This window comes from Blennius ocellaris (genome assembly GCF_963422515.1).
Source record: "Blennius ocellaris genome assembly, chromosome: 6".
In the NCBI taxonomy this organism is placed as follows: domain Eukaryota; kingdom Metazoa; phylum Chordata; class Actinopteri; order Blenniiformes; family Blenniidae; genus Blennius; species Blennius ocellaris.
This window is the reverse complement of record NC_137655.1, coordinates 17,096,189-17,123,460: the sequence shown is the minus strand read 5'-3', so window position 1 is coordinate 17,123,460 and position 27,272 is coordinate 17,096,189. Positions and strand designations below refer to the sequence as shown.

General features: G+C 44.3%; 2 protein-coding genes across 3 annotated transcripts; one reads left to right on the top strand and one right to left on the bottom strand.

Annotated features, from left to right (window-relative positions):
• The first annotated feature begins 1,624 nt into the window (after window positions 1–1,624).
• Window positions 1,625–12,631, top strand: stk24a (serine/threonine kinase 24a). Its single transcript, XM_080497556.1, has 11 exons — window positions 1,625–2,086; window positions 5,790–6,020; window positions 7,413–7,469; window positions 7,608–7,716; window positions 8,112–8,269; window positions 9,139–9,324; window positions 9,433–9,578; window positions 9,699–9,831; window positions 9,934–10,005; window positions 10,165–10,301; window positions 10,752–12,631. Exons 1-11 carry the CDS (start codon window positions 2,045–2,047, stop codon window positions 10,783–10,785), a joined length of 1,305 nt encoding a protein of 434 aa, XP_080353682.1. The 5' UTR covers window positions 1,625–2,044; the 3' UTR covers window positions 10,786–12,631.
• Window positions 12,632–15,827: 3,196 nt separating this feature from the next.
• On the bottom strand, window positions 15,828–27,174 carry ino80da (INO80 complex subunit Da). 2 transcript variants are annotated; one of them, XM_080497955.1, is made up of 10 exons: window positions 26,604–27,174; window positions 23,491–23,737; window positions 22,593–23,407; window positions 22,364–22,463; window positions 22,032–22,256; window positions 21,167–21,276; window positions 20,820–20,953; window positions 20,162–20,385; window positions 19,874–20,031; window positions 15,828–19,587 (listed from the first exon to the last, which is right to left on the bottom strand). In XM_080497955.1, the coding sequence occupies exons 2-10, from the start codon at window positions 23,706–23,708 to the stop codon at window positions 18,551–18,553; spliced, it is 3,021 nt and encodes a 1,006-aa protein (XP_080354081.1). In that variant the 5' UTR covers window positions 23,709–23,737; window positions 26,604–27,174; the 3' UTR covers window positions 15,828–18,550. The 2 variants fall into 2 exon arrangements, with proteins under 2 accessions (XP_080354081.1, XP_080354080.1); XM_080497954.1 differs by having other exon boundaries at window positions 19,874–20,034; window positions 26,604–27,172.
• Between the last annotated feature and the right edge of the window lie 98 nt (window positions 27,175–27,272).

The following is a 27,272-nucleotide window of genomic DNA, read 5'->3' as shown; positions in this document are numbered from 1 at the left end:
GTGTGTGTGTGTGTGTGTGTGAGAGAGAGAGAGAGAGAGAGAGCGAGACAGAGACTCTCCCATAACTGATTATCTGATCTTGTAAGATCACTGAGCCTTTTACGTGTTTTAATACAAACGGCTAATGCTACAAAATGTAAAATGGGTGCACTTTTTTTGTATAAAGTTAAGATTTTATTATATGTAATCGCTGCTCTATGTTTATGTCTAAGTTATATTCAATCAATAAATATAATGAGTTCTTTATGTGTGTTTCTCATTCACCATATCCAGGGACTTTGGTTCAAAATACCTCTGGACAGTGGAAGAGGAAATATTCAGACCTATTTCACGTATGATACAAATACTTAAATAATGAAATATTCCAACAACATGCATGGTGAGAACATGCAAACTTCAGATAGAAAGGCGCAGCCAGTATTTGAATCCATGATCAAACGTCTATATAGTATCTAATTACTTCTTATGTAATTTGATTAATACCATGAAATCATATATATCTATATATCATATAGAACATTAACATATTATGTAGAGTAGTATTTCTGATACTTTGGACATCCCATTGACATTGACACATAAACCAGATACACTCAGACATACACACTGTTTTCACTACCTTCAGTAGACATTTCAACAACATAAATTCATAACATATCATTCTTATCTTTACATGACCTTTACCTAGTTTTTTTGTGTCTCACGCTTATTCAAATATGCACACAATGTGTATAAAATGTAGACATATGCTTGGTATCTCCTATCCAACTCTCTATCCTCGATATCATTATTCCTATTTGGGGGGCCCGACCCATTATTTTTTTGTTTTAAAAATAGATGAGTTAGCATTCAATTCATTCATGTTAAAGAAAAAAACGTTTTTTAAAGTACTGCGTTTAAGTGTTACGTTACAAGTGGATTACTTATTTTAGAAAAGACCACCAAAGAAATTACAATTTAAAAGTTTTAAAATATCACAAAGACATGGGGGTTTTTAACATGTGCATCCTGTGTGCAGAATAGACTGAGAAGAAATAGGAAAGCGTGAGGCTAAACAGAAAGGTGAATCTGTCAAAAAGAAACAGAGGAAGTACAAAGAGATACACAGAATATGGCTTCATGGAAGAAATGGACAAAGTTAGAGCTGCATGCATCTTTTGCTGTGGAAAAAGTCATGCATTAAAGTTAGAAACTGTGCAAGGTGAAGCAAGACCAGTCGTTTTTCCAATAATTGTACATCTTGTGGTGGGGAGGGAGTCGCTTCAGTTGATAACAGTCAAATTTGCAAAGACACAGGTTGTGAATCACTGCTGTCTGTAGCAGGATCTGGGTTCAGGGTCAAAGGTCACCGGAGTCTGTTTTATCTGACTATACTCCTGAGACAGGTTCACTAATCCATCACAGAGTGAACACAGAGACACAGACAGCCGCACACGCTCATGTTCACACTTGTTTAAGGTCACAAGTGAACCTGACGGGATTGTTTTTGGACCGGGTTTATGAATGACAACATGTGCGCGCGCTCCGCTCTCCCCCTCTCTGATTGGTCCTCCGGAAAATGGAAATGACATTAACCAAGATGGCGCCGGACGGCAGAGAAAAGTGATGAGAGTGTAGAACAAAACAAGCGATATAACTCCTCGACGCGGCGCGTTTGTCGACACCCCGCGACTGCTTCGGGCCAGACCGCTGCCGCATCATCGGGAAACTGTCCAGCACGGCCGCAGAGAGCGCGTCGGGCGGCTCAGATTGAGTTATTGAGCGAACTGTTTGCTAAATAGCTGCTAAAGTGGCTAGCGTCGCCACCGTTAGCTAACAGTAACTGCGGAAGGCGAAGTGAGGGGAAGACGGCAGCTCGAAGGAGACGCAGACAAGACAAGCTAAACACTTTTTTCACGATAAAAAACAAAAAACAAGCGACTTCTCGCTTTGGTACGTTCGCTGCCGTTCCAGGGTGTGTCGCAGATTCGCCTACGGAAGGAAAGTAACGAGTTGGGAAAGCAGAAAAGACGATAAAGGCGTCATTTTCTGCTGATCTGACGCCATGGCTCACTCCCCTATTCAGGGTGGACTACCGGGCATTCAGGTAAATAAAAAGACAATTCTGTGCTATTTCTGGGAGGATAAGATCGACTTCGTGTTTGTTTGTCGTTGCTGTGCTCTGAGGTTAACAGTATATAGGTTTATCACCAGGCACACATCAGGTCAGGAAAACTTTTTCCTCTCACTGTAACCTTCCCTTTCCTCTGGTAAGCTGCACCTGTGTGTCGAAGTTCAATGGTCTGACTTTACCCCTCAGAAAACTAGAAATATAACGGGGATTTTAGTTTATATATTTATTGTCTCATCTCTTGCACACGTGTACACTGTCTTCATCCTGCTCAAACTTGCTCTTTCTTTATAAAACTGCACCGACTGCATTTCTTCAAAGTCGACTAGCTTCACGCGACCCGCAGTTCACTTTGGTTTGACGTGACAATGTGGAAATGGTGCGAAATTGTTTCCTCAAGTATTAGACCTGAAGTAATACTCTGGTCGCACTCTGTTTTCAAGTTGGTGATGAATGTTACATGTGTTTTATTCATCCTAACTAGTGGATCTGGTACTCAAGCAAACGGCACAGCTCAACAATTCAGAATCAGGAAGTTGTTTTGATGATCAGTTGATTTGTTTTACCACAACACAATTATTTTTTGATTCTATGCAAATTAGGAACTCTGGTTCAGATCAGAGAAATGTCAGGAAACATGTCTCTCTCTGTGTGGTTGTTTCTCTGCTATCTCGATACCATCAAGAGAGCAGCTGTGAGTTCCCTTGGTTTTGACACTCTTTTATCAGTTCCAGCTAACTTTAGCCGCAGTTTCCATGTTGCAGTGCATTTCTGATCTCTCACCTCGTTGACATTTCCCAAAACAACAGGTTCTCTTGGGTGCAACTCCGCTTTTGTGGGCTTTCAATGATTTACAATTGCATTATTGTACGTAATGCAAACAACTTCTTTGAAGCAGCTGTTGACTGCCTGTGGGGGATAACAGGATGTTATCAGTGGCAGCCTTCTGTAGGTTACCATGCAGTGCAGCTTGTGGTTGGATGGCTGTCAGTGAGCCTCCAACCGGGAGGGTGTGGTGTATGTGGATGACACTGAACTGCACGGTTGTGTTGTGCAGATGGGAGAGCGTCAAACGTACTTTTGGAGCGAGGTTCGGGTCGCTTTAGTTGTGGCATCAAACCTGCTGACTGTGTATATAGCAAGTGCATTCCCATCATGAGGAGTCTGTAGTCACAGTGCTCTTGTTGTTTTTTTTTCCCCCTCCCCAATTGTTTTTCCAAAGGTCGGCTTCCACATTTTAAATTCCACCTGGATGACTGACCACACCAGTGTTATGATAATATTTTGGATGTGTTGTTTCTGCACTGCTTTGATTCTGCACTGTTCTGCCGTTTTTGTCTTTTGCTCTGAAGTCCCTTTGCAATCAAATTCAGCTGCCCCCCTCTGCCTCTTTTTTTTTTTTTTTTTCTCAAAGTGCAGCTGCTCATCTCCCCTTTCATATAGGGTTGACCACCATGCATTAGCACTTTTACAGGAAACTATTCTCTGGAGGGGTTGTAAAGCAATAAACTGTGTGAACCAATAAAGCTTCATCTTATAGCGAGTCCACCTTGTGAATTAGGCACCAGATTTAAATTCATTACAATTTTGGATAAAGCTTTTGCAAAAAAAACAACAACTTTTTGGCGTGCATTAACGTCACACGGTGCATATTTAATTAAAATGTTTTTCAAATCTTGTACATTACTTTTGTGTTTGAAATTATGACACTGCGAATGTTCCTCTTTCGCAGTTTGGATTAATGGTTGCTGTGTATGAAGGAAAAATTGAACTGGCCATCATGAAGACCATTAATGGTCCTGGTGTTCCAGAGGGAAATAAACCATTTAGCTCATTCAATAATTTAGGGTGTAGTCCTTCAGATTCTGTTGAGCCTTTACGGTGGGGGTCATTAGGCTTCAGTCAGGTCTCGTGTTGAAAGTGTTACTCAAAGCCACTGGTTTGACCTGAGCATGTTTAAAAAAAAATATTAAAAAAAAGCACATGGAGGTCACTGTCTGTTGGTTTTGCATTCAACAGTCACATTATTTTTCACATGATGCATAGAATGTATTGTTTTGGTGTTTGTTTCATAAAGTATTTGTTTTATTTCCTACAACTAAACGTTGTTTCAAGTATTTTGAGTATTCCAGCCAATCGCAGTGTGTTATCAGAGATCAGTTGGCTTTACAATGAGTACATTAAAAACAATGTGTATTGTGAATTTAGCAGTGTAAACTTTCTACCTACTGCCATTTGTTCACGCAGTATTGTAGGAGTGATTCCTTTCGAAGGTTTTGACACTCAAGGGAGGCGATTAGTGAAGTTTTGTAATACATGAACCATGATGTGTTCTTTTGACTAAAGCCTTCAGAATATGATTTTAGCAATGGTATTCATGGCTCGTGTTGTTTATTACGTGACATGGATTTCAAAACCTTGACTCTATGATGAATGCAGCCATTTTTCCATTACCATTCATGTGAAGGGGGAAACTTTGACATGTAAAAAATAGCACTACTACTGAGGGCTGACACAAGTTTACATGAGTTGTACTCAATAAGAATTCTCTCTTGATTGATAAGATTTTTTTTTTTTTTAACTCAATTTTGTATGAGCTACTGTTGCTCCCTGTCACTTTTTCCTCAGAGTCTTTCCCTACAGACTTTGTCTGGAAGTCATGATTACATTTTTCTAGATTTTGGGCACAGTATGTCAGTAAATAAAATCTATACTTTTTTATTAACCGCAAGATGCTAGACTCGACCAATAATGTAATAATAGTCAAGAATTTGAAAAATGTGGCCATTTTAGATATAATAAAGCCAATAATGGCAGTAATTTTCATTTCTCAGTGACACCCGGAGGGCCGGTCTAGCAGAGCTAAAATGGCCTTTTGATTCCCGGGTCTGTTATCAAGCTCGATGGGAAATGAAGAGGTGGACTTGCGTTACGATTCCCCGGGATCCTAAAAACATTTGTTTTGATGTTGCTCTGGTGTTTCCTTGTATTGTTATTTTTGCTGCATTTGCATTAGTTGCCAGTAACTGCAGCTTTCGGCAGTGGTCACACTACAGTGTGGTGAGGCAGCAGACTTGAAACCTGTGAAGCTGTGAAACTATGATCTCGGGCCGTCTGTGCTCACCTGACTGTGGCGAAAGCTCTCCATGAAGCCGTCTCGCTGATCGAGTTAAGATGGCTGTTTTGGGGCCAAGAGACACTGTCTGGACGGGTTGTCGTTTGTATAAAAATTCTACGGTTGCTTTCAAGCAACAAGACAGTAGGACAGAAGAGTGTTGATTGTCTGGACAAGATGAGGAGGGAAAGTCCAGTAAAAAGAGTTCAGTAAGAAATGTCTCCATGGAGATTTCATATTTAAAATTTCACAGTCACAAAGCACTTTGTACAATGTTAATAGAGGTGTGGGAAGCTTGTCATTGAGTCATGTTGACTTATAAGTGATTTTTCACAATTCCTTGAATACACTTGGTGCTCAACGAATGATATTTGGAAAAATAACGATGACACACAATATTTATTTCAACAATAATACTTGATATATTACATCTTGTTCTCTAACATTCCTTTTTTCACCATGTGTTTTCATTTGAAGTATATTTGTGCCTTTAGCTGTTTGTTTGTTTTTTTCATTTTACTCATGATGCACTTCTCTCTCTTTCTTGATTTGTCTTGTTCTCAGAATCTCCGAGCCGACCCGGAGGAACTTTACACGAAGCTGGAGAGGATAGGCAAAGGTTCTTTCGGGGAGGTCTACAAAGGCATCGACAATCAGAATCAGAAAGTTGTTGCCATTAAAATTATTGATCTGGAGGAAGCCGAGGATGAAATAGAAGACATTCAGCAGGAGATCACGGTCCTCAGCCAGTGTGACAGTCCGTTTATCACCAAGTATTTTGGATCCTATCTCAAGGTAAGCTTTGGCATTTCATTTAGTCAATTGTTAGAGAAACATGGTTGACGTGACGGGTACAATCAGTATGTGTGTTTTTGCATGCAAGTGTAGACAATGTAGGGCACTAAATAATGCAAATGTGCAATGTAGCAGCCATTGTCTGTGTTGTATAGCACAGCCTGGTGTGACTAGACATATGGTGGCATGGTTGAATACATTGTTGGCTCTTTATAGTACATTTTGTTTTCGCTTTGCTAAGAAAATGCACTGAAAATACACTATTGTCAGGTCAAAAGGCCACCTCGGTGTTTCCGTTTAATGATTAATTGATAATGTCAATATTCTAGAATACTTCGCTTTCAAAGCAGTTCAGAATGAGTCTTCGAGGTGAATGCCTTCACATTTACGTGATGCTACAACGGAGGAATTGTAAAGATTGGCGTTAAATCGTAGATATGCATAAACCAAAGTGAGTCCTTTGCGACTGATAATTTCATGTTGATGCGATGGAGCTGAAAGAGAGAGAGAAGGTCCTCAGGCCATGCTGCCCACAAGCAGGGCAAATTGACATGCATGTGGTTGTGTGTAATGTGTGTCAGCCAAAAGTGATACTGTTATGACGGCGCTACTCATTTAGCAACGCGGCTGCTTGCAGGAAGTCTTAAGTGGTCCCTAATAAAGCACCTAAAATTCATTGTGAACATAAAGATGAGTGCTGCCTGTAGACGAACGCAGAGCTCTTGAGCTGCTGGCTTTGCTCACGTGCTGCTAAACTCTGTGCCTTCAGCGCAGAGCTCGACGATTCTGAACCATCACTTCTGCCGCTGGGCCGACAGAAAAAGCTGCCAGCATGTACGAGTGGACTTTTACCAAATGGGGTGCTGGAACAGAACAAACAACCTGCAAAAGCTGAAATGAAGACAGCTGTGGGTTTTTTTTTTGAGTGTGCAGTGCCCTTCAGGAGTGCACAGGGAGTTTTACTCGCGGGTAAAAAGGAAAGCTAAAGATACAGTGAAAAGGGCACTGGCTCCAAAAACCATTTACGAAAAGAAAAGAAATACTTTTTTGGGATTCACGACAGTTTCAAACAGATGTGATGCACATGCTTGTCAAAACAATAGTGGCATTTTCTTCTCAGGATGTGTAAACAGACGGGTTGTTTTGACTTGTTCATTTTGATTGATAAAACTCAACAACAGCAATAAAACAACTTGTTGATCTCTGGATTTTGCTGGTTTTTGTGATCGTAACTCGGCAAAAATATATCCGATCGTCCTGAAAAAATAGTTGTCGTGCATATGAAGTGCCAATAAATCAACAGTGTGTTTATTTCTGACACAGTTGTGGTGACTAGTCCTCTCTACTGTTGTTTGTTTAAATGCTACTTAACTAAGCCGATTTACTTTTCAGGGTACAAAATTATGGATCATCATGGAGTACTTGGGTGGAGGATCAGCTCTCGATCTGGTAAGTCGATCCCAAACACAACTTTTCTTGATCTTCAGACTTGACCGTTTGTGGATCAGCGGAACAGCTTCGTAATCTGATGATAGAATTATAGAAACAGTTCAAGCCTTAAATGAAGAGTTTGATTCGCCCTTATAGTTGGAACCAGGCTTCCTGGATGAGACGCAGATTGCCACAATCCTGAGGGAAATCCTGAAAGGGCTCGAGTATCTGCACTCCGAGAAGAAAATACACCGAGATATCAAAGGTAATTCAGCTCCACACCAATTACGGCGTTGTTTTCCCAACAGTTGTGTCATCTGGACAACATGTTTCTCATCATCTGGATGAAAAGAAAATTCCAGTTGGGCTTTATTGTGATTTGCATCAGTATATACATGGAAGGTTTTTGTAAGTAAAAAAAATTCCACTCAAATCAGGTTTTTTTTTTTTTTTTTTGTAAACATTTTACATACTTGTCCAGATCCTGTGCAGCTCTGTAATTTTCATAATAAAAGCACAGAGGGCAGGTTTGGGGAGCCACCTTTTCTCTCTTAATCTTTTCCAATTCCTGTCAAATAGCCAGTTCTACCAATAAAACACTGAACGATCCTTTAAAAACACGCAGTTTTGTCATTTAATTTCTCCTCCCGCTGCTTCCAGCTGCCAACGTGCTGCTGTCCGAACAAGGCGACGTGAAGCTCGCAGACTTTGGAGTGGCGGGCCAGTTGACCGACACGCAGATAAAGAGGAACACGTTTGTTGGAACGCCCTTCTGGATGGCACCCGAAGTCATAAAACAGTCCGCCTACGACTCAAAGGTCGGCATCTACTTTCATTTTGCTCTGTCACACACAGCCGCGATCTCGCACGGCCGTTCGAGAAAGTTCTGTTCAACACGTTCAAGAGCAATTCCCAGCTGCTGGTTGTTGGATTTTTTTTTTAAGTCGAGCAGTGTGGCGACCAGTGTGTTAGACCTGGCGGCACCTCGTGGGTCCGTTGTTGAAAGTCGCTCAGTGAAAGCGCCCTGTTGTAACCCTGAAGTGTGTGAGAGAACCTGCGGTGACCATGAACCTCCTGACGGGGGCTTTTTCAGCCGTGGTTTGGCGAATCCGTTTTAAAGGAGGTTTCTTTGGTCATAAAAAATTATAAATAACTAGTGGTGACTATATGCCGGTAAACACAGTTTTCAAAACAATCTTCTGTTTGTGCTAAAAGAATTCAAAACTCTGTGGAAACATGAATAATGACGGGTGTTTCCAGGACTGCAGGTTGGAGTGTGTGTCAGCAGAGCTCCGTTACATCAAAGCTTTCATAGTAACGTGAACGATGAACGAGTGCAGGCGGACTGTGTTGTATTAAAAAAGCAATTGTGAAAGTGAAATTTTAATTTGTTGTTAATCTTAAATCATTTTTGTCTTGCGCTGCACATTCCATAAATGTGGCTTCCTCGTGGCGGAAACGGCTCGGTGCATATTTTTGGAGAACGCACCTCATGAGTCGGTGTCACCACAGCCTCTGTGTCACACTCTTCTGTTTGCTTCCTCAAATACACCCAGCTGCTTTACTCGGCCGGTTTAAACATCATTTAAGTGCTTTTTTTTTTGTTGTTGTTTTTTTTTAAACTGGAGTGTGCAAGAGGCCGCTCTCTCACTGAGGAGGTGTTTTGTTCCACGTCTTTGTTTTCCAGGCGGACATCTGGTCACTGGGAATAACGGCGATAGAACTGGCGAAAGGGGAGCCGCCGCACTCTGAGCTTCATCCCATGAAGGTCTTATTTCTCATCCCAAAGAACAATCCGCCAACACTGGAAGGAACCTACAGTAAACCGCTAAAAGAATTTGTCGAAGCCTGTCTAAATAAGGAGCCTAGCTTTGTAAGTTCCCGATAACCTCGGCGTTGACGTGTTCGCTTTCACGTCACCTTGCACAAAAGAAAACTGCAATTATTCACCGACGCATTTGTCCTGTGTGGCTTTTCTCAGAGGCCGACTGCCAAAGAGTTGTTAAAACACAAGTACATTGTGAGGCACGCCAAAAAGACGACCTATCTGACGGAGCTGATCGACCGCTACAAGAGGTGGAAGTCCGAGCAGTCTCGGGAGGAATCCAGCTCCGACGAATCCGACGAGTAAGTCGTCGATATTCGTCATTGGTTTGAGCAGCGTGGAAGGGGGGGGGGGGGAGGAAGGGGGAGGAGTCCAGTGGCAAATGTGCCGTTGATGTTCCTAAAATCCCGTTTTGCCTGCAGGGAGCCAGACGGCCAGGCATCCGGAGGGGACAATGCGGCCAATGACGACTGGATCTGGAACACCATCCGGGAAAAGGACCTGAAAAAGTTCCAGAACGGAGCGGCTCAGCCCGCCGAGTTGGAAAGGGCGCCGGTAAGATGGCGGGTCGGTCCGTCGGCACACGTTTACCGGGAGCCGTGAAAGATTTCCCCCCCCCCCCCCCCTTTTTTTTTTAACCTTAAAATGTCTTTGCAGGAGGTGCAAGAGAGTCCAAAGAGGCCTTTGTCGCAAAGCTTATCAACAATCTTCTCTCCACTGTTTTCTGAGGTAAAGACGACAACTAACGATCCCACGTTAACGTGTCTGACAAAACGATTGTACCGCGGATGAACCGAAGCTTTGATAGTCTCTCCCAGCTCTGTTAGATTCATGTGTTTTAAGTCCAGACGTTACACTGGGCGGTCTAAAAGATGCCATTTCTCACAGTTGAAAGAAAAAGGTGGGATGAGTAACGGCAAACCAGAAACGGCAGAGGCGCTGCAGGAGGCCATTATCCTCGCGGAGGAAACCCACCCGGGGATCTGCGACTCCCTGGTGGCGGAGCTCGTGCAGAGACTTCAGAGGTATGGCGACTTTATTTTCTTCCTCCTTTGTCTTTTTAATGGTTGTGCTCACACATTTGTATTTTTCCGAATGTACTTGTAAGAGAAAACATTGGATTACATGTCAACTGAGGCGTTCAATAAAAAGCAGGATAATCCTTGAACGGGTCCTCAGCCTGGTGTCGTCAAATTTATATTTATTTATGCTGCATTGGGTCTTAATTTCTGGTCCACTGTTATTTTTTTATTGTATTTCTCATCAGTCATCTGTACAACATAGAAACGGCACAATTGGTTTCAGTAACAAAACCAGGCTAGGAGTGTCTGGCTGTGCCAGTGTTTTCATGAGCATGAATATTTAATCTTCGTACAGCCTGTTGGTTTATAATGGCCGCGGCTGTCACGTCTCCCTCTTTTGGATCGCAGATGTTTTTTGTCTTTAAAAATCGTCCCCTCTCTCCTGTTTGCCAGGTTTTCTGTGCCACATGCGGCTGCCGCTCAGTGAGAAGAGCCCGGTCCAGCTCTGCTCTCCTCCCCCTCCCCCCACCCCCCCCCCCCCCCCACCCTGATAGTAGCAAGTCAGATCTTTTCCTCTGACCTCCACAGCCGGGATGAAGTCTCCCAGGAAAAAGGTCTCCATCGCTCATTTTGCCCGAAGCGACTCCCGGCCTAGTTAATGTGTGTTCCCACGCTAAGCACAGCACCAGAGGGTCCTCTTCAGGACAGACAGTCACCTGCTGTAAGATGTCCCCTCCCCCCCCAATTCTCAATACCTCCTCCTCCGCCGTTTCATTAGACGAGTGCCAGCGGGGGGAACCGTTGCGGACGGTCTCTACCGAGTCTCTGGTTTTGGGAGTGACGCGTGTCTTTTTCATAAAGGTTTACATTCAGCATTTCGTTTGGTTGCGTCGGCGTGTGGCTGTGCGGGATATCCCGTGGACGGTGCAGTGAAGAGTGGCGTGCGAGTCGAAGCATTGTATTGAAAACTCAGGTATCCTGCTTTTAGTGGATTGGGTCCTCTGGGAGATGGAAAGAGCTCTATAGGGTGGCTGTACAGATGTGTAAATAAGCTAATTTTTACAGAGTAATGAAAAAAGAAAAAAAAAAAAAAACAACGGCTCGTTTGAAACCACAGTGTCCAAATGGCCAAATGCAAATTGTAGATAATGGCGGTGAGGAAAATATTTTGAGAGAGGAAAAAAAAACAAACAAGTGGCCACATATGAGATTGCCTTGCCTTTGTACGTGTTCTTTTGTATATCAGTTTTTTTTTTTTTTTTTTATTTCTCTCTCCAGCTGTAATTTCTTTTAGTTATCATCCAGTGACTCGAGGTGGCTGCCCTTCTTTATCGTCTTCTCATGTTGTTTTGAGATATTTCTCGAATCTCTTCATCCGTTGGGTTTTCACACTCATTGCTGTGGCTGTCATTATGACGGAGAATGTAAAAAAAAAAAAAAAAAACCCGGCTGGTTCATTGGAGCCCCACCAGCTTTAGACACTGGACGCTCCGTCTCCGGCTTTGACTCCACGAGGCTTCGACTTGTTCTGTGTTTTGCTGGACTCTGCCCCTCCCCCCTCCCTCCCCCGCGCGCTTTTCTTAATCGCCGTGCATTCGATCGACCAGAGAACTGAGGTTTCATTCCATTCATTCCACGAACAGGGGGCAGTGCCATCATCCTAGTTTCTAAATCAGCAGACTCTGTTCGTCTTCCTTAGGAGCTGCAGGCGGTACGACCTCCTCAGTGTCCCCACAGCTTTAATTGCACTTCAAAAGTATAAAATGCCTTGGGACTATAAACAAAAAGTAGCCATAAAAACAGTAGCATGAGACTTCCAGCGTTCTGCAGGTGTGCATCATCCCGTCTGGGACTTGCCGAGTCCCACCTACAGTCTCGCAGGCTTTGGACTCTGGAGCTGGTCGTAACCTCCGCTTGGCTGTTTTCCTCACCCGTTGGGATTTAGTGGGAGGTTTCGTAGTGGTACATTAAAACAGACGCCTCGGCAGTCGAGGATCCTGCTCCTCAGATGTACATATTAGCGTAAAGCCAAGAGGTGTTCGGAGACGAGCGGCACTACTACTACTACTACTACTACTACTACTACTACTACTTCTACTACTACTACTTCTACTACTTCTGACTGTAGTTGTCAAGGAATGTGCATGATAGTATTAACAGTATGCAGCCTACCGGTTGGCCTGAGCAGTATGTGTTGTAGCATACTTCTCCAGGGAGGAGAGAATGTCGAGTCCGAAACAAGAGTTGAATCAGCCTTATAGTATTTGTGATGAATGGGGTGGATAGTATCAGCTTTAAAGATGTTCAATTGACTGTTTTTTTTTTTTTTGGTTGTTTACATTTCTCTCCCGCGTCTTTTTTTCCCCTCGTACGCAGCAAGACTTTAAAAGACAACGATCAAAGCATTTCTTGTCCGATCCAGGTGCAACATTAACAAATAGTACCGTCGCCGTCGAAACGCCGCCATGCTTTCTTTTCAGAGGAGTTTTCACAACGTCAAGAGCTGAGGTGGGGGTTGTTTTTTTTTGTTGTTTTTTTTAATACACGTTTCGTCGAAGAGGTGATTGATGCTGCTTCAATTCAAAGTGCCCGCCATATTAGGAACTCCTGTACAATGTAATCCCACTCGGCTATAAGTCGTCTCCTGCAACATTTCATTTCCCTTCTCGTCTCGCCTGGAGACGTCGGCGGTGTCTCTGATGTTCTGCTCCTCTCCTGTGTGTAAACGAAACGAATAAAACCAAGAAGCACGTGTCGGTAAAAAACGTTTTAAAAATGTCTGATGGTGTTATTCTATGACCGCTAAAGGAAAATAATCCTGCAACCTGAGCGACTGATGACTTTCGGGATCATGTCGTTGTCGGGGGGCCCCTTCTCTTATTTGAGTGTTTTCAGTTGCAAGTCTATAAAGAATAATATTTGAGATGATTATCCAGTTGAATCGTTCATCTGTTGAAAACATCTGGTCATCAATATTACATGACAGACCTGTTGGAGTGGGGCTTTTGTGTTGGAAGGTTTTCCTGTTAAAGAGGCCACTCAGTGTTGAGCTGTTTGGGGTTTCTTTAAAGCGCGACTGAATATGTACACAGATATTGGTAAACATTTTTTTTTTTTTCTCCTCATCAAATCAAAGCATAAGATATCCTCGGGTTTTAGCCTTCCTGTGTGGAGTTGGCACGTTCTCCCTGTGCGCTGGGTCTTTCTCCACTTCCAAAATATCTCATTTGACATATATATCCCTCAGCTGCAACCTGTAAACATTAGGAAAAGCTCAGTGTTATTTATACTCACTTTATACAGCTGGCATTTTTAGATTGTGGAATATGGAGGAAAGCCACAGCGAGAACATGCGAACTTCAACTAAAACAAAACAAACAACAAAAAAACTGGCCTACGGCTAATAAGGATTGACAAATCTGAATCGCCGAGATACGTTTAAACTGTAAACGTCATTTCAGCTTTGACAAACTATTTGGAAGGACGTCTGAAGTGTTTAGTGGGAATACGGTTCCAGGTAATCTGCAGTACCTGTCCCAGCTCGCTGTGAACAATTTTAAGAGCGACTTTACAGCCTCCAATCTTCCAATCTGGACCGAGAGCTGATTTTTCTAAGCCGTGTGTATTGTTAAATAAAGCGGTATAAAAGTCTGGGAGCAAAAGTGACAATTTGTTGGCGATTTGTTTTCTTTCTTTGGCTGCTCAGCAAGCGAGCAGGCATGTCTCCAAGTCTGCAGAAATAATCCAGTGTTGGAAAAATATTCCAGCGACAAATTTTGTAACTCTCGTTGTTTTGATCCTGGACTATAAACCTCTGTGATATCCCACCTTGTTTACCTTCGGCCTCAGCCAGTTGAGCCGTTTGTGAAGAGAACCGGCGACCGGCTGAGTTCTTACAACAACAACAACAAAAAATTGCCCTGCAGAAATCCTCCAGCATTTTTTTTTTTTTTTTTTTTAATAAGACGCCAAACTGATTGTTGTGGATTTTAACAGAACACTCTGTGACCGTTCCTCTCTGCCTGCTGCCGTCAGAAACAGCTCCGTGAAACAAAAGTGATTAAACGACGACTCTCACTTCCAACTTTCCAGTGTTTTCTATTTTTTTTCCTGCTCTTGTCAAAGACTCGACTCTTTAATGACATACGTCAGATGTGCCATGGAAACCCGTCACCGCAAACACAATTTGCACCTTTTTTCATTGTCTCTGTGTTGCACTTTGCAATTTCTTTTTTCTTTTAATTTTAATGATACTTGAGGAAAACCTTATGTTGCAGCCCCCCCCCCTCCCCCCCTCACATTTGTGTGTGTTATGGCAATAAAGCGGTGTGACTGACATGAGTCAGGTAGGCATATATTAAACTATTTTTATAACCCCCAAAGAGCAGTATTATGTAAGAGGACAGTTTGATTCTGTGACGTGCTCAAGTTTTCAGTTAACACTGGATAGCAATCATTTAAAATGTACCTTTTTTTTTTTTTTTTTTTTTTTTGATTTTGTGTGACTTTGCTGAAAGTTTATAGTCCAGTATACATGTTTGCTAATTCAAGACCGTGCTGTTGGATTTGCTGGAAGTTGTCAAATGATTAAGGTTTCAACAAATAAAGTTAAAAAAAAAAAAAAAAGTCCATATTTGAGCAGTTTGGAGTTTATTTTACTTCACGTGCAGTTTGGACATGTGGTACAAGTTTTGTTTAATAACTGATTACATTTTTTTTTTTAACACAATAAAGTTACTCTTCTTTCAAATCCAGAAATGTAAAAGGTACAGATCTGCTTTTTACAGATTGAAGGCTGCAGAATTGTAAGTATATTTTTTCATATTCAGCTTGAGGTTCCAACATGACAGAAATATTGTAATGGGGGGGGGGGTTATGCTTCACAAGGAAAAAAGAATGAATTACTCAAAGCAAGTTATATGAGAATAATAGTAAATTACCAAAACTAACTTGACACGATTCTCGTTGAATGCAGTACAAATGAAATATTACTTTTTACTGCATTTTCTTTCGGTCCGATTTAAAGATTTTGTGCTTAAGTTCTTCAAAACAGTGGATTTTATTTACACTTTCTTTTTGTTTAACTTCATGTGCAGGTGCATCTAAAAATCCCAATAATTCAAATTTTAGTTTGCTAGTCTTTTTTTCTGTTTATTTTGTGTTTGCAGCTTTTTTCTGATAATATCCTAATTCAGCCTTTATTCTAATAATCTGATAACGGAAGTAGCCCAATGCTTGTGTTGAGTTGAAAGATTTGAAGAAAGATGAATTACCCAACAGAATATGAAAAAATTTAATTATGAGGGGGTGCCTTACATCCTTTAAAGAGTTTGCTTTTCTAATGAGATGGCAACTCAATGTAATTACATTGCTTTAAAAAAAGGAATTCTAATACGTGGGGATTAAAATAATTGTAATTGCTCATTATGAACTTCGCTATTAACATTGAGAACCTGAACGTGTAACTTAACCTACAATGATTTTTTTGAGTGTTTTCGGTGTCGATCTTAAAAACCACATCAAACCATGTCGGCAAATAACCTCACAGCAAGTTTTATTTATACATCCAAAAACAAAAGATCAAATTTCTCACACTATATACAGATATTACATACAGTGTTTGTACACTTATTACATCATTTGTACACAAGAAAAATATACATAAAAATGTAAACTTTTGTATACAAAAAATACCTTAGACAAATTAAACAAGGACCAATAACAAAAGGTGACTAGATTAGCTCATCCTATCTTTAAAAACAGTAATACAGTACATTCAATGAGTATAGGAATTTGTCAGCCATCTCTGGATTCAAGCGTGCCTTACGAGCCCTGTGAAAATTTGTTCTACGTGGTTTGTCGGGGAGAGGAGACCGGCGCCGCGGATTAATCTCATGCTATGCGGTTACAGCAGTATTGCCTTGCTTTATTCCATTTTTCACCCAACCTGGAATTTTTTTGTTTTATGTGTTTCCTTCCTAACTCTCGGGGGCGACTGTGGGTTTTTTTGTTTTTTCTTCTTCTACCGGTGGCTGAGAAGCCCAGTTAGTCTCTGGTGGAGCTACGGGTTTACACTTCATGACGTGCTTTCTCTTTGGAAGGGAGAGACAGAACTGGGCCTTCTCACAGCTGGAAATACAGGTCTGGTGCAGGCTCAGAGTTGGTAATGATGGCAGCTGTTCGTGTAATGAGCATCCAAGCAAAGAAACAAAAAAAAAAAAAAGGGGGGGGTTGGGGGGGCGTGTGGGGAGGCAAAGACGGACACGGGACATGTGAAACACCACCGGCCTCATTCACTCCTGTGCAAAATCTATGTTGAAATAGTACGGTGATCTGGTTGTTTTTTTCTCTTCTTTTTTTCTGCAACGATGCATAAAGTCCCAACTTTTCATTCCACCAAGAATCAAGCCAGTGGCCATTTGTCTAATATCATTATAATGTTCTCACGTTAAAAAGGTTTGCTGCCTCATGCGATCTCAGACTTCCTTCTGGAGTTTAATAGCTATCAAAAAAATGATACAAAACCCAACAAAAAAAACAAAAAACATTCTCCACCAGAATAGTATCACAAACAGAATGACGGCATACAGACATTGATCCCTCCGGACAAACGAGAACTTACAACCATTTTGATAGCCATTAAAAGCAAGAGACTCATTCTACAAGACACAGGTTCCACTGAATACGTTGCAAATAACAATTTCAATCCATTGCTACTCAATAATTCACCAACAAACCCCAAGATAGAGACGGCTATTCTATATACCTAATACTCAACAATGCCTGACAATCTGTCAAATGGCTAATATATCTATCAAAATCCATGTTGTTGTGTGAGCCGCTAACGGACACGACGGGAGGTGAACTCGTCCTCGCTTTCCAGAACTTGAACCAGACTTCAGGTTTTCATCATTTTAGCTTTAAAATAAAATAATAATAATTAAATCACTTTAAAACTGAGTAAAACCAGCATTGCTTTACGTCAGACGTGCAAAATACACCAATTTATACCATCGTGTTACACTTAGCTGATGAGTGAAGACACTGATCCACTGACTGTCGTGGGGGAATCTGGGCTTTCTTACTGTGGATTTCCTTCGAATCCTGGAACTCAAGACATGCGAGCCACTTAAGACCATTGTACATGTGGACCACAGAGCACCTTTTGAGAGTAGACACTTAAAGTCCCTGGATTGTAGCGTCACCCATCCTCCCCGTAACACTGAAGCTCATTGATCGGTATTTGGAAAAAATAAAATTAAAATTAAATAAAAATAAAATCACTCGGGAATAAAAACCTGGTTTAGCGCCTCTAAAGGCTCTGGGTGAATCCGTTAATAGAGATCGGAGAAGAGTCCTGATGCAGCCTGGTTTTAAAGAAGTGAAGCTACGTGTAATGAGGCCCATAAAATATCGCACAATGTTAATGTGTTTATTGCTTTAAGAAACTATAGTTACCTTCAAGTGTCTACTAGGCCACTCAGAGTCCCACAACCAATGGTGAGGTCAGAGATTTTGACGTCCGAGCAAACCAATAAATGAGCACATATACAATATACACAATATTAAAAAAAAAAAACGACTGTTTAAAGTATTTTGGTAAATTCACCACCGTGAAATCTTGACTCTATATCATGAAAACAGTTAAATAGCTTGAAACATAGTGGATCACAAAGATGTCACTATCTGTACTCGTGTTTTTCAGAGGGTGACGGAAGCAGTGTATGAAACGGGTGGGGAATAAATCAAGAGAAAAGCAATGGCCATCTGAGCAAGGCAGGGTACAGTTGATCCTTTTTAACACAGGACTGGAACTGGCAAAGCAAACCAAACTGACCATTGATTGAGGCTTCTATGAATTCTGAGCACTGTGACACAGATAATCTCTGCTAAGGTCCTTTCGCCAAATTTTCACCCGCTTATATCGCCACAAAAAAAAACAACAAAACAAATTTAAAAAAAAGTCTGACTGTTAACCCCCTGCTGACGAAACCACAAGGCATCAAACAAGTGGACTCGCACCGACCTATAATCCCGGGCAGCGTCTGGCTCCGGGAGGAGAAAGAAAGAAACGTGATTGGAGGAATATCGGAGGTTGTGCAAATTCATGATCAAATAGTGCACGAGTACCACATTGCACACATGTAGCGGATGAAGAGATGGGGGGGGGGGGGCGGTGAGTCCGGAGCCGGGCCGCGCCGGGGTGGAAGTGACTGCGAGTCCACTGGGAACCGCCGCGTGCCGCCGGGCCCTCATTTGCTTTGCGCGAAAGGTGGCGTGGCGCTGTTGGCACTTGCAGCGGTGGCACTGACTATGGAGAAGCCAGCAGGGGGCGCCGTGGAGCTGTGGCTGGGCTGCACGTCTTTCGGGATGCCGCTGTGGGAGGCCAATTGATGGCCGAAGGCCGCGCTGAACTGGGGGAGCTGCTGCTTGGGCTGCGAGGAGGTCAAGAGGTCGTGGGAGGGAGACGGGAGGGAGGACGAGGCGGCGGCGGGAGTCGTGAGGCCGGTCATGCCGCTCTGGGGCATCGCTGAGAGGGCGGCCATGGGCTGCAGGGTCACCGAGTGGGTGGCGGCGGGCGGGGTGGACAGGGACGTGGATATGAGGTGACTCTCTGACCCTATGAGGTTCCCGAACTGCGCGGGGTCGGTGATGGGGAGCGGGAGGTTGTTCCACGTGGGGCGCGAGGCTCCCGGCACCCCGCTGAGAGGGACTTCCAGCAGCAGCGGCGCGTCCGTCTGGAAGGAGCCGGCGTGGGGAGAAGATATGTGGTCGCTGTACGGGGACGGCACGTGCTCGCTGCTGTAGTGGCTGCCCTGGGGAGACGAGGTGGGCGCGTCCGACTTGGCCAGCGCGTGCGACGTGTGCGTCCGGGAAAACGTCCTCTCCGCTATGGAGGTCTGAGGGAGCAGGGGGGCGGCGGGGGCGGACGCCGCCGCCGACGAGGACGAGGTCAGGCTGGAGCAGGACGTCGAGGGCTGGTTGGCGGGCTGCGACGGCGGCGACGGGGGGGGGAAGTGATCCCCGGTGGATTGCAGTAGGTTGTCCTCCAGCTCCAGGCTGGTGAAGTTCTCCGTCGGGATGCGGCTGTTGAGCAGGTCGCCCATGGCGCCCGGCTGGACCGGACCGGGGAACACGGCCATGGACCTGTGGTCCACTCCTTCAGCGGGGGTCAAGTCCCCCATCGAGGTCAGGCACACCAGAGAGTCCGGGTAGGACCCCATGGCTTGCAGCGCGCGTACCAACTCCTCCGCCTCCTCGGTGGTGGGCAGCAGCTCGCCGTTCTTCCCTGCAAATCGTTAAAGCGTCACGTCAGACACCCGAGACTGCGTTCGCGGTAGTTTAGTAAAAAACACGTGTAAGAGGCGATTTTTAGGGCTGCACTTTTTAAAGGGGTTTAAAGTTCTAAAAAGTTATGCCGGGAGAACAAAGGATTCGCTTTGTTCTCCCGGGACCTATAGTGAGAACGCAGGGACTAAAAAGGACAATTTAAATGACGATCTGCGAGTTAAAAGTTGCGTACAGTTCAAGTCGGTGCAAACATCGGGCAAAAAAAAAAAAAGTGATCTTCGAACCTTCAAACAAGTCGAAGTCCTGCAGGTCGTCGGGTAGCCTGGGCAACACGTCGGAGAAATCCTCCTGGTTCAGCTCCAGGTCGTTTGGAATGTCTGCCATGTCATTGGTGATGTCGTCGGGGAGTTCCTCCGTGCTCAGGTCTGGGGTGGAGGGACTCCTGCTGCACGGATGACGACAAAACACAACGGTTCAGGACAGAAAACGCTTCCAAGCGTGCGACGCCAGAGCCCGCGGAACGAGGAGACTCTCTCCACACGCTCTAAATATTTTACTCGGTGCAAGCAGACCTTATGCCGGCATGCAAGGGCATGGCGAGGCTGGTCGAAGGCATTCCCAGGTTCCCCTGCGGCAACGCTGGCGGGATGGGTTTCTGAGGCCGCCGCGGCCCTCTCCTCCTCTTCTTTTTGTGTTTTTTGGTGAGCGCCGGGGGTTTGGTCTTTTTGCGAGGCTTTCGCTGTTGCTGCTGGTGGTGCTGCACTCGCCGGTTTCCATCCCCGCGCAGAAAGTTATCCTGGAGACGTGGACATACGAGATGTACGTGTGAGATATATTCAGGGGAGGAAATGAAAGACAAACATTCTTTCATACATTCATAATGCAAAGTCTGGGAAAACTCTGGGGGGAAAACAACTCGACTCAACACGGGGGAAGACGACGAGAGCACCTTATCACCACATCTCGAGTTTATTAACGGGAGACGATGTTTATAATTTCTGCAAATGAAAATCGGACATGACTTCCAGTAACTTCCTCATTTGGAGTAATGGAGTTTGCTGGCAGGCATATCTTCATTTAACATATTTAAACGGGCAGAAATGCATATTTAGGAGCAGGGAAACGCGAGGTTGGTCACCGCGGTCCATCTCCCTGCAGGCGGCAAATTACACACATTCCCCCAAAAATGTTCCAAGTTCCCCCCCCCCCCCCCGCGGACGCCACACTCACCATCTTTTTGGCATGCTCTTCACAGAGGGGTGTCTGGTGCGTGATATCAAACACGGGGATGGAGCACTGCTGACCATCTGCGAATTTGGCTGTACAACTGGCAAAGAGCTGCTGGGAACGGTTCAACAGAATGTCTGCAAAGAACAATGAAGGAAAAAAAACCAAAACAAAAAAACAGAAAGTGCCACAACGGAGAGCACGCGGGCGTCACGCTCTGGCGCGACGTGCGTCGCACTATGTGACTTAAGACACTTGTTAAATCGAACTTGATATCGGTTATTGTCCTGCGGTTGCAGCGAGCAGCTGTTCGAGTGGGTGTGTTTTTTTTTTTAAAAAAGAAAGGATACGCTGAAAGCAGTGCCGGGTGAAGGGCAGAGCTCTGTTGTTGCAGGCCTGGCCCTTTGTGCTGCCGGTGCAGGTCCCCGGGTCTGTGCTCTGCGGCCGCGCCGGAGCCACACTGAGGAGATGAAGAGATTGAGGACTGAGTTCACAGCGGCAACAATCGACATTTGTTACACTGTGTTGAAGATTAGAAACATTAGACGACAGCAGATCGGGGAAAAAAAGAAAATAAACAAACACGCGGGATGTGACGAAATCTGAATAATCTACAGGCGATACATTTCTAACTGACGGGGTGTTTTGACATTTAGCTTTTTATCTGCAGAATTGAAAGTCCGTATATGCATCCATTGCTTGCTGACCCTTCTATGCTTCTATTCTCCCTCGCGTATCAAATAACCCCGACCAGCGCAAACGGGACGCCGCTACCTCCGAGTCCAGCTCTGCTCGACTTTTCTTCCTAAAAAGTCAAAGTAAGTTCTTCTTCTCCAGTTTCACCTGGACTTGCTGATGTCGGATTTGTCTCCATGACTGGTCATAAAGGGAAATGAGGTGACTCTGTTGCGCCCAGTGGCTACAACCTTTCCCAGTCAATTGCAAATGTGTGTGTCAGATCATCAGAGGAAAGATGTAGAAATAATCAAAATGTCCACTCTGTCTCAGGTGTATGTTTGCTGGACGACAATTGAGAATGTTGAGCTGGAGTGGAGCTGCTGTGTTTGTGTCATTTCTTTGAACAGTGTCTTAACTTCTTCAGCCAAACTTCTGATCGGTGCGATATCTGTGTGCACCGTCATGGCGTTACGCTTCCCGACGGTCACGTTATGGTCCTCGTGCGCTTTCTGGCGGGTAATGCAAACCAGACTGTACCCTGAAGGGCTGCGAGAGGCGTCGCTCAGCTCCTGGATCAGCTGCCCCGCGCAGTCGGGATCGTTGCTGGCGGCGTGCAGCAAGGCTTTGCGGAAGGCATAGCGGTACCTCTTCTGGCGGATACTCGCCCTCTCCTGCCTGCACATGCGCTTGTACTTCTCTTGGAGGTATGAGCAAAGCCTCAGCAGCCGCGTCCTCCGAGAGGAGCCGCCGTCCTCGTCGAGCCTACAAGGGGCGGGGAGGGGGTGAGGGGGTGGGGTGGAAACACACGACACGTCTCATAACAAGAAGTAACAGTGTTACACGGTGGGGTGAGGTATTGAGATACCAACCCATTCGGTGATCTCCAAGAGCTCTGAAAAGAAGCATATCTCTCAGCATCCTCTTCTTCATCATCGTCATCATCGGCACTATCTTCTGACCAGTCCAGTCCTGCAAGAGAGCTTGTTAGGGCAGCTCACTTATTTCAGCATGCGCCTGTCTGTATGTCTTCCACAGTACTGGAAGAAGGCATAGAACTTAAAAACGACATTGAGTGGCAAAGAGGTTGAAGCGAGTCACCTAAGTGAGGAAAGAGATCTCCGTGCTCCCTATGTCTCTTGGCACAGAGCTGCACCAGATGTTGCAACCTGGCCAGGCAGCTGGCAGAGGGCGAGAAGGCTGTGGGGCGCATGACGACCACATGCCGCTGATTGGTACTGCCACTGTCCTTGCAGCCGACGGGCAAGTGAGTAGCAGCGAAAGGCATTTTCCTGCTGAGCGATGGCCCAGAATGTTGCACTGGACTGGGTGCTGCGTTCGCGGGCATCCCTGGAGGCAGAAAGTTGACCGTCTGAGGTGGTGGTGGATTGCATAATAAACCCTGGTGCTGTCCTGGGAAGATGAAGGAAGTAACGCTGGAGTGCTGGGGCAGCTGGAGGAGACCTGGCTGCTGCTGCCGCGGGACATGAGTGTTGAGCGGTGGCGAGGGGTGGACACGGGAGGCGGGGGCGGGGCTAAAGTGCTCAGGGGGTGGCTGGAAGAGGTCTGTGTCGTGGCAGAGCTTCTGGTTGAGCACCAGGCGACTCTGCAGTTTCTTCTTGATGGCGTTGCTCTTCCGAGGGGTGCCCAGCTCCTCCGCGTCTGTGTCGTCCTCGTAAAAGGCAAAAGGGTCCAGGAACTCCCCGTCGGGGATGGGTAACAGGCGTGAACAGGGGGGAGATGGCGGAAGTTCATCTAGACCATTCGAAGCTTTCAAAGCGAGAGAGGGCACGGTAATGTTGAGAGCCACTGACTCCAGGTGAGCCCGCGAGCGCATTTCTTCCAAAGGGTCGTGCTTCTTCTTCCGTTCCTTCTTGGGAATGAAGCCGAGAACCTGCAGGTGGCTGTTACAGTACCTGGAAGACAAGAGACCCGCCTTCAGCACGCCGGCCGCCGCGGACACGTTACGACACAACGGAAGACGCACGGCCATACACACCTGCGGTCCTCGGACTTGGGGATGGGGTTGGTGCATCGCTGGCTGTTGTACTTGGCCACATACTCACACTGCTTGAAGGGAGCCGTCTTATCCTCCAGGACGTGCCGAATACAGAAAGCATAGCCGTTTAGCCGGCGCTGCTTGCAGAGCTTTGGGCTGTACGAGCACAACGGCTTATTGTCCACCTCTGAGAAATGTATGTGTTTGCCTTCATACATCACGTGACTCTTGTCCTTGACAACATCAGCTGATGGGATAAAGGCAAGGGAAAAACCAGGAATTACATTACTGCCACTTCATACGGAGGCAGAGCAACAGGCTTTGAAAACAGGTTATTCAAAAGCAAACACTTTACTAGCATCACAGTCGGTGACTGTTTAAATACTGTTCAAGTGTCTTATCTTGACTGGCTAATAACTTGCTTTAATCACTGCCTTGTCATTAAACTACTATAAGCATGTGATGTGAATAATAAATGCTCCATTAAGGCTAATTTACATACAAAAGAATACTCTAGTCAGAACAATTTAGCTCTTAATTTAGGGACCCACACTAATCTTCATTGCACTTAATCTCTTATTGAGAAACATCAAACTGAGAGTAGGAGAGATCGGAGTGAGTACAAGAGCTGCTCTCTATCAATGTAACAATAAAGTGAAGAGATCATGTGGCGCCTCGGTATACTTCACATTACTCGGTCCATTTGGACTTAACCACTTGAAGAGATTCATAAACAAGCAAGACGGAAAAAAACACTTATTTTAAGGACAGTGGTGCTGAATTTCCCAGATTCATCTCGAAATAGAAATGTTTGACATCAGTTTGAATTGCACAACATCTGAGATTTGGCTTAAATTAAACCTCAAACAAATACTTCTTTTTTTTTTTTATCAAAGTGGCGGTTATAGAATAAAAGCTGCTGGTCATTTGGGTCAATTTGTGCCCAATTAACCACAAATGTTTTAAAAAGTTCTCATATTGTCAATACAGACAAACCATATATTTTGACAGAGTACAACAATTTATCATGTTAGAAAAGTGGTGGCAGAAAAAACTAAGAAATACTTCTACGGTATGAGAAATACTACAGCAATACTAGTGAAAGATGAGTTGTTAAGCCACACAGTTTCAATCTTTATTATTATTAAAAATGTATCAGATCACAGGATAATACAAAAATCTTGACTGAGCTGTATGGTTCAGATCAGCTGTGTGAAAGTCAAAAAAATCATATTTAAAAACATGTGCATTGAAATCTCATTAAATTTGATCTACAAATGACCTTCAACAAGGTTTCTCAGTCTCAATTATGAAAATTAAGAATATTGTAAAAGTTGTCATTTTAAGCCATTTGAATTTGTAATTCAAAGACTTTGATTATTGTCAACTTGTTTTATAACAACTATTCCTTATTGATAATGTCCACACCCCTTTGTGTACTTGAAGACCATGAAGGTCTTTGTAGAACTGTGAGAACTTACTGATGTGAGAACTCACATCAGCGAAAAATTCAACAAGTTTGAATATAATCAAATTTCTGTGTTTTTTAACAAATTATCTTCCCGATGAAAAGTCCATTGAGAATTTAACTTGCTATGGGATGTATTATGTTTAATTTTTAGCTGAAAGTTTATGATATATACATATATAAGTAACAGCAGTACACGCGCGCATTATATTGTTTGCACTTGCAGTTTTCAATTACTGACATGTGCAGGCAAAAACAATGTGTGTCAAACTCATCCCACACTCATTTAGTCAAGCATCAACTATCCATGTCCAATTAAAGCTCGATCCATCTAGAGAAGCTTCTTTACTGATACACACTTTTACTGATGGTGCAGAATATTAAAAAAGTTAATCCATTCGGACCTCCAGAGGGATTTGAGGGAAATGTTTTCTCTTCTACTGTAAACAGTCTGGTGATCGTGTAGTTTGTCTCGTGCAGGTGGCCAACAGAGAGCATGTGACTGTCTCCCACAGTCCGTGTTATTACTGCTGTCTGTAGCACTCACGCGATGATGTGATGGTGATAATAATTTTTTTTTTTTTAAACAGCATGACTGCATGCAGCGATCTCTAAGAGCAGCTCGAACCAGCCTCACTACGGGACTGTCTGAACTCACCACGAAAGTGTCTGAAAACAATGTAGTTATCGCTTCATAATACTGGCGCTCGTTACTCCCACTGTAATAACTGTGGCGGAGGCGCTGCCGTAAACTTTGTGCTATCGGGTTTATGCGAATCGCTCTTCCTCCAGCAGCTGCAGGGCTCAGTGGCCACACAGTACCGACTCGGATGGACGCACATTCATCTGTAGTACAAATATCAAACTTTAGGTAAACCAGAAGAACCTGACTGACGGCAAACACACCAAGGTTTCATTCCGGGAAGCCAGCTAGCCACATTAGCTTCGGAGCCGACACAGATGTAAAACTTGAAACTGTTGAGAATTGAATAGATATACGTGCAACATTTGCTCGTGTCCAAACCCAAAAGACACGATTTGATCCACCTTAAGCCAAAAAACCTGTAATATCCACGCGAGCCGACCACGAAAACTCACATTAGCTAGTTAGCTTACAAAGCTAAAAACACACATTAGTAGGCGGTAGCTAACCAGGAAACGGAAACATCCGCAAATGATAACACTATAAAGGTCTGTCTACAGTTTAAATTTATTAATAAAAATACAAACATGATTCTAAAACACGGGCAGTAATAGATCGCCCCCAGACGTGGTAGTTTAGGGTAGATGTACGTGATATATAAATGGCTAAATACTTCCTAACAAAGGGTACACATACGAGGCTTACGGCCTGCTACCGAAGGCCTCCGCAATAATCGATATGAATTATAGCCATCATCGTTACATAATGTAACATTGGCAAGCCACTCGATTTAAAACCGGCGATATTGGGTGTCGCTCTACACCTCCTAAAGGCAAGCAGTCTCTCGATCAAATAAGAAGCTATTAAAAAATTTAGCCACTAATAAGAGGCCTATTAGCTTCGACGGGGCGGCGGACTTTCGTAGAAGGCTCGGCCCGCTGAAGGCTGCGCAAAGCTGCGCGCACATAAATCGAGCTCGAGGCTGCGAGCGGCTTCGCTTACCTTGAATTGGTATGGGCTGTGTAAGGTATTCGCTCCAGATAGACGGCCGAAATGTCTCTTAGAATCAGCTAGGCTATCCGTGCAACGATATTCGAGATAGGACAGAAACGGCGATCTTCATCGAGCTCGGTGTATCTCGAAATACGGATGCATGTAAATATAAGCTACCCAGAGCAATTTACAAGCAGAAGGTAGGCTGCTGAGGATTTTTGTTGGAGCCACAGCAGACTCCTCACAGCACCACTACAGGCACTGCGGGGACATGACAACAATCCGCTCAACAACAACAACCTCTCCTACCATATTGGAAATTCAACTTTGTTAAAAGCCTCCACAGTGCACAAATATCGTGTCAATCTGTTTAGGACATTGAGTACAGTTTGTGTGACGGACGGTGCGGTTTGCGTCCTTCACTTTTCCAGCGTCAGAGATAAATCAGAAGAGACTGAGGGTGAACTGAAGTGTTCCAGTGCTCAATCCACCTGGACCACGACTCTCATCCTCCATATGAAAGAGTTATCAGCCCTGCTGCCACACTGTAGCCGGCTGCTCTCTAAAGATGGACCATGTGCCATTCAGACACCGACGGGGAAAATTGCTTACAACACTTACTGATCATGCACGTCTTTAGCAAATATTAGTTAAGTATTTACGAGTTAATTAAAGGAG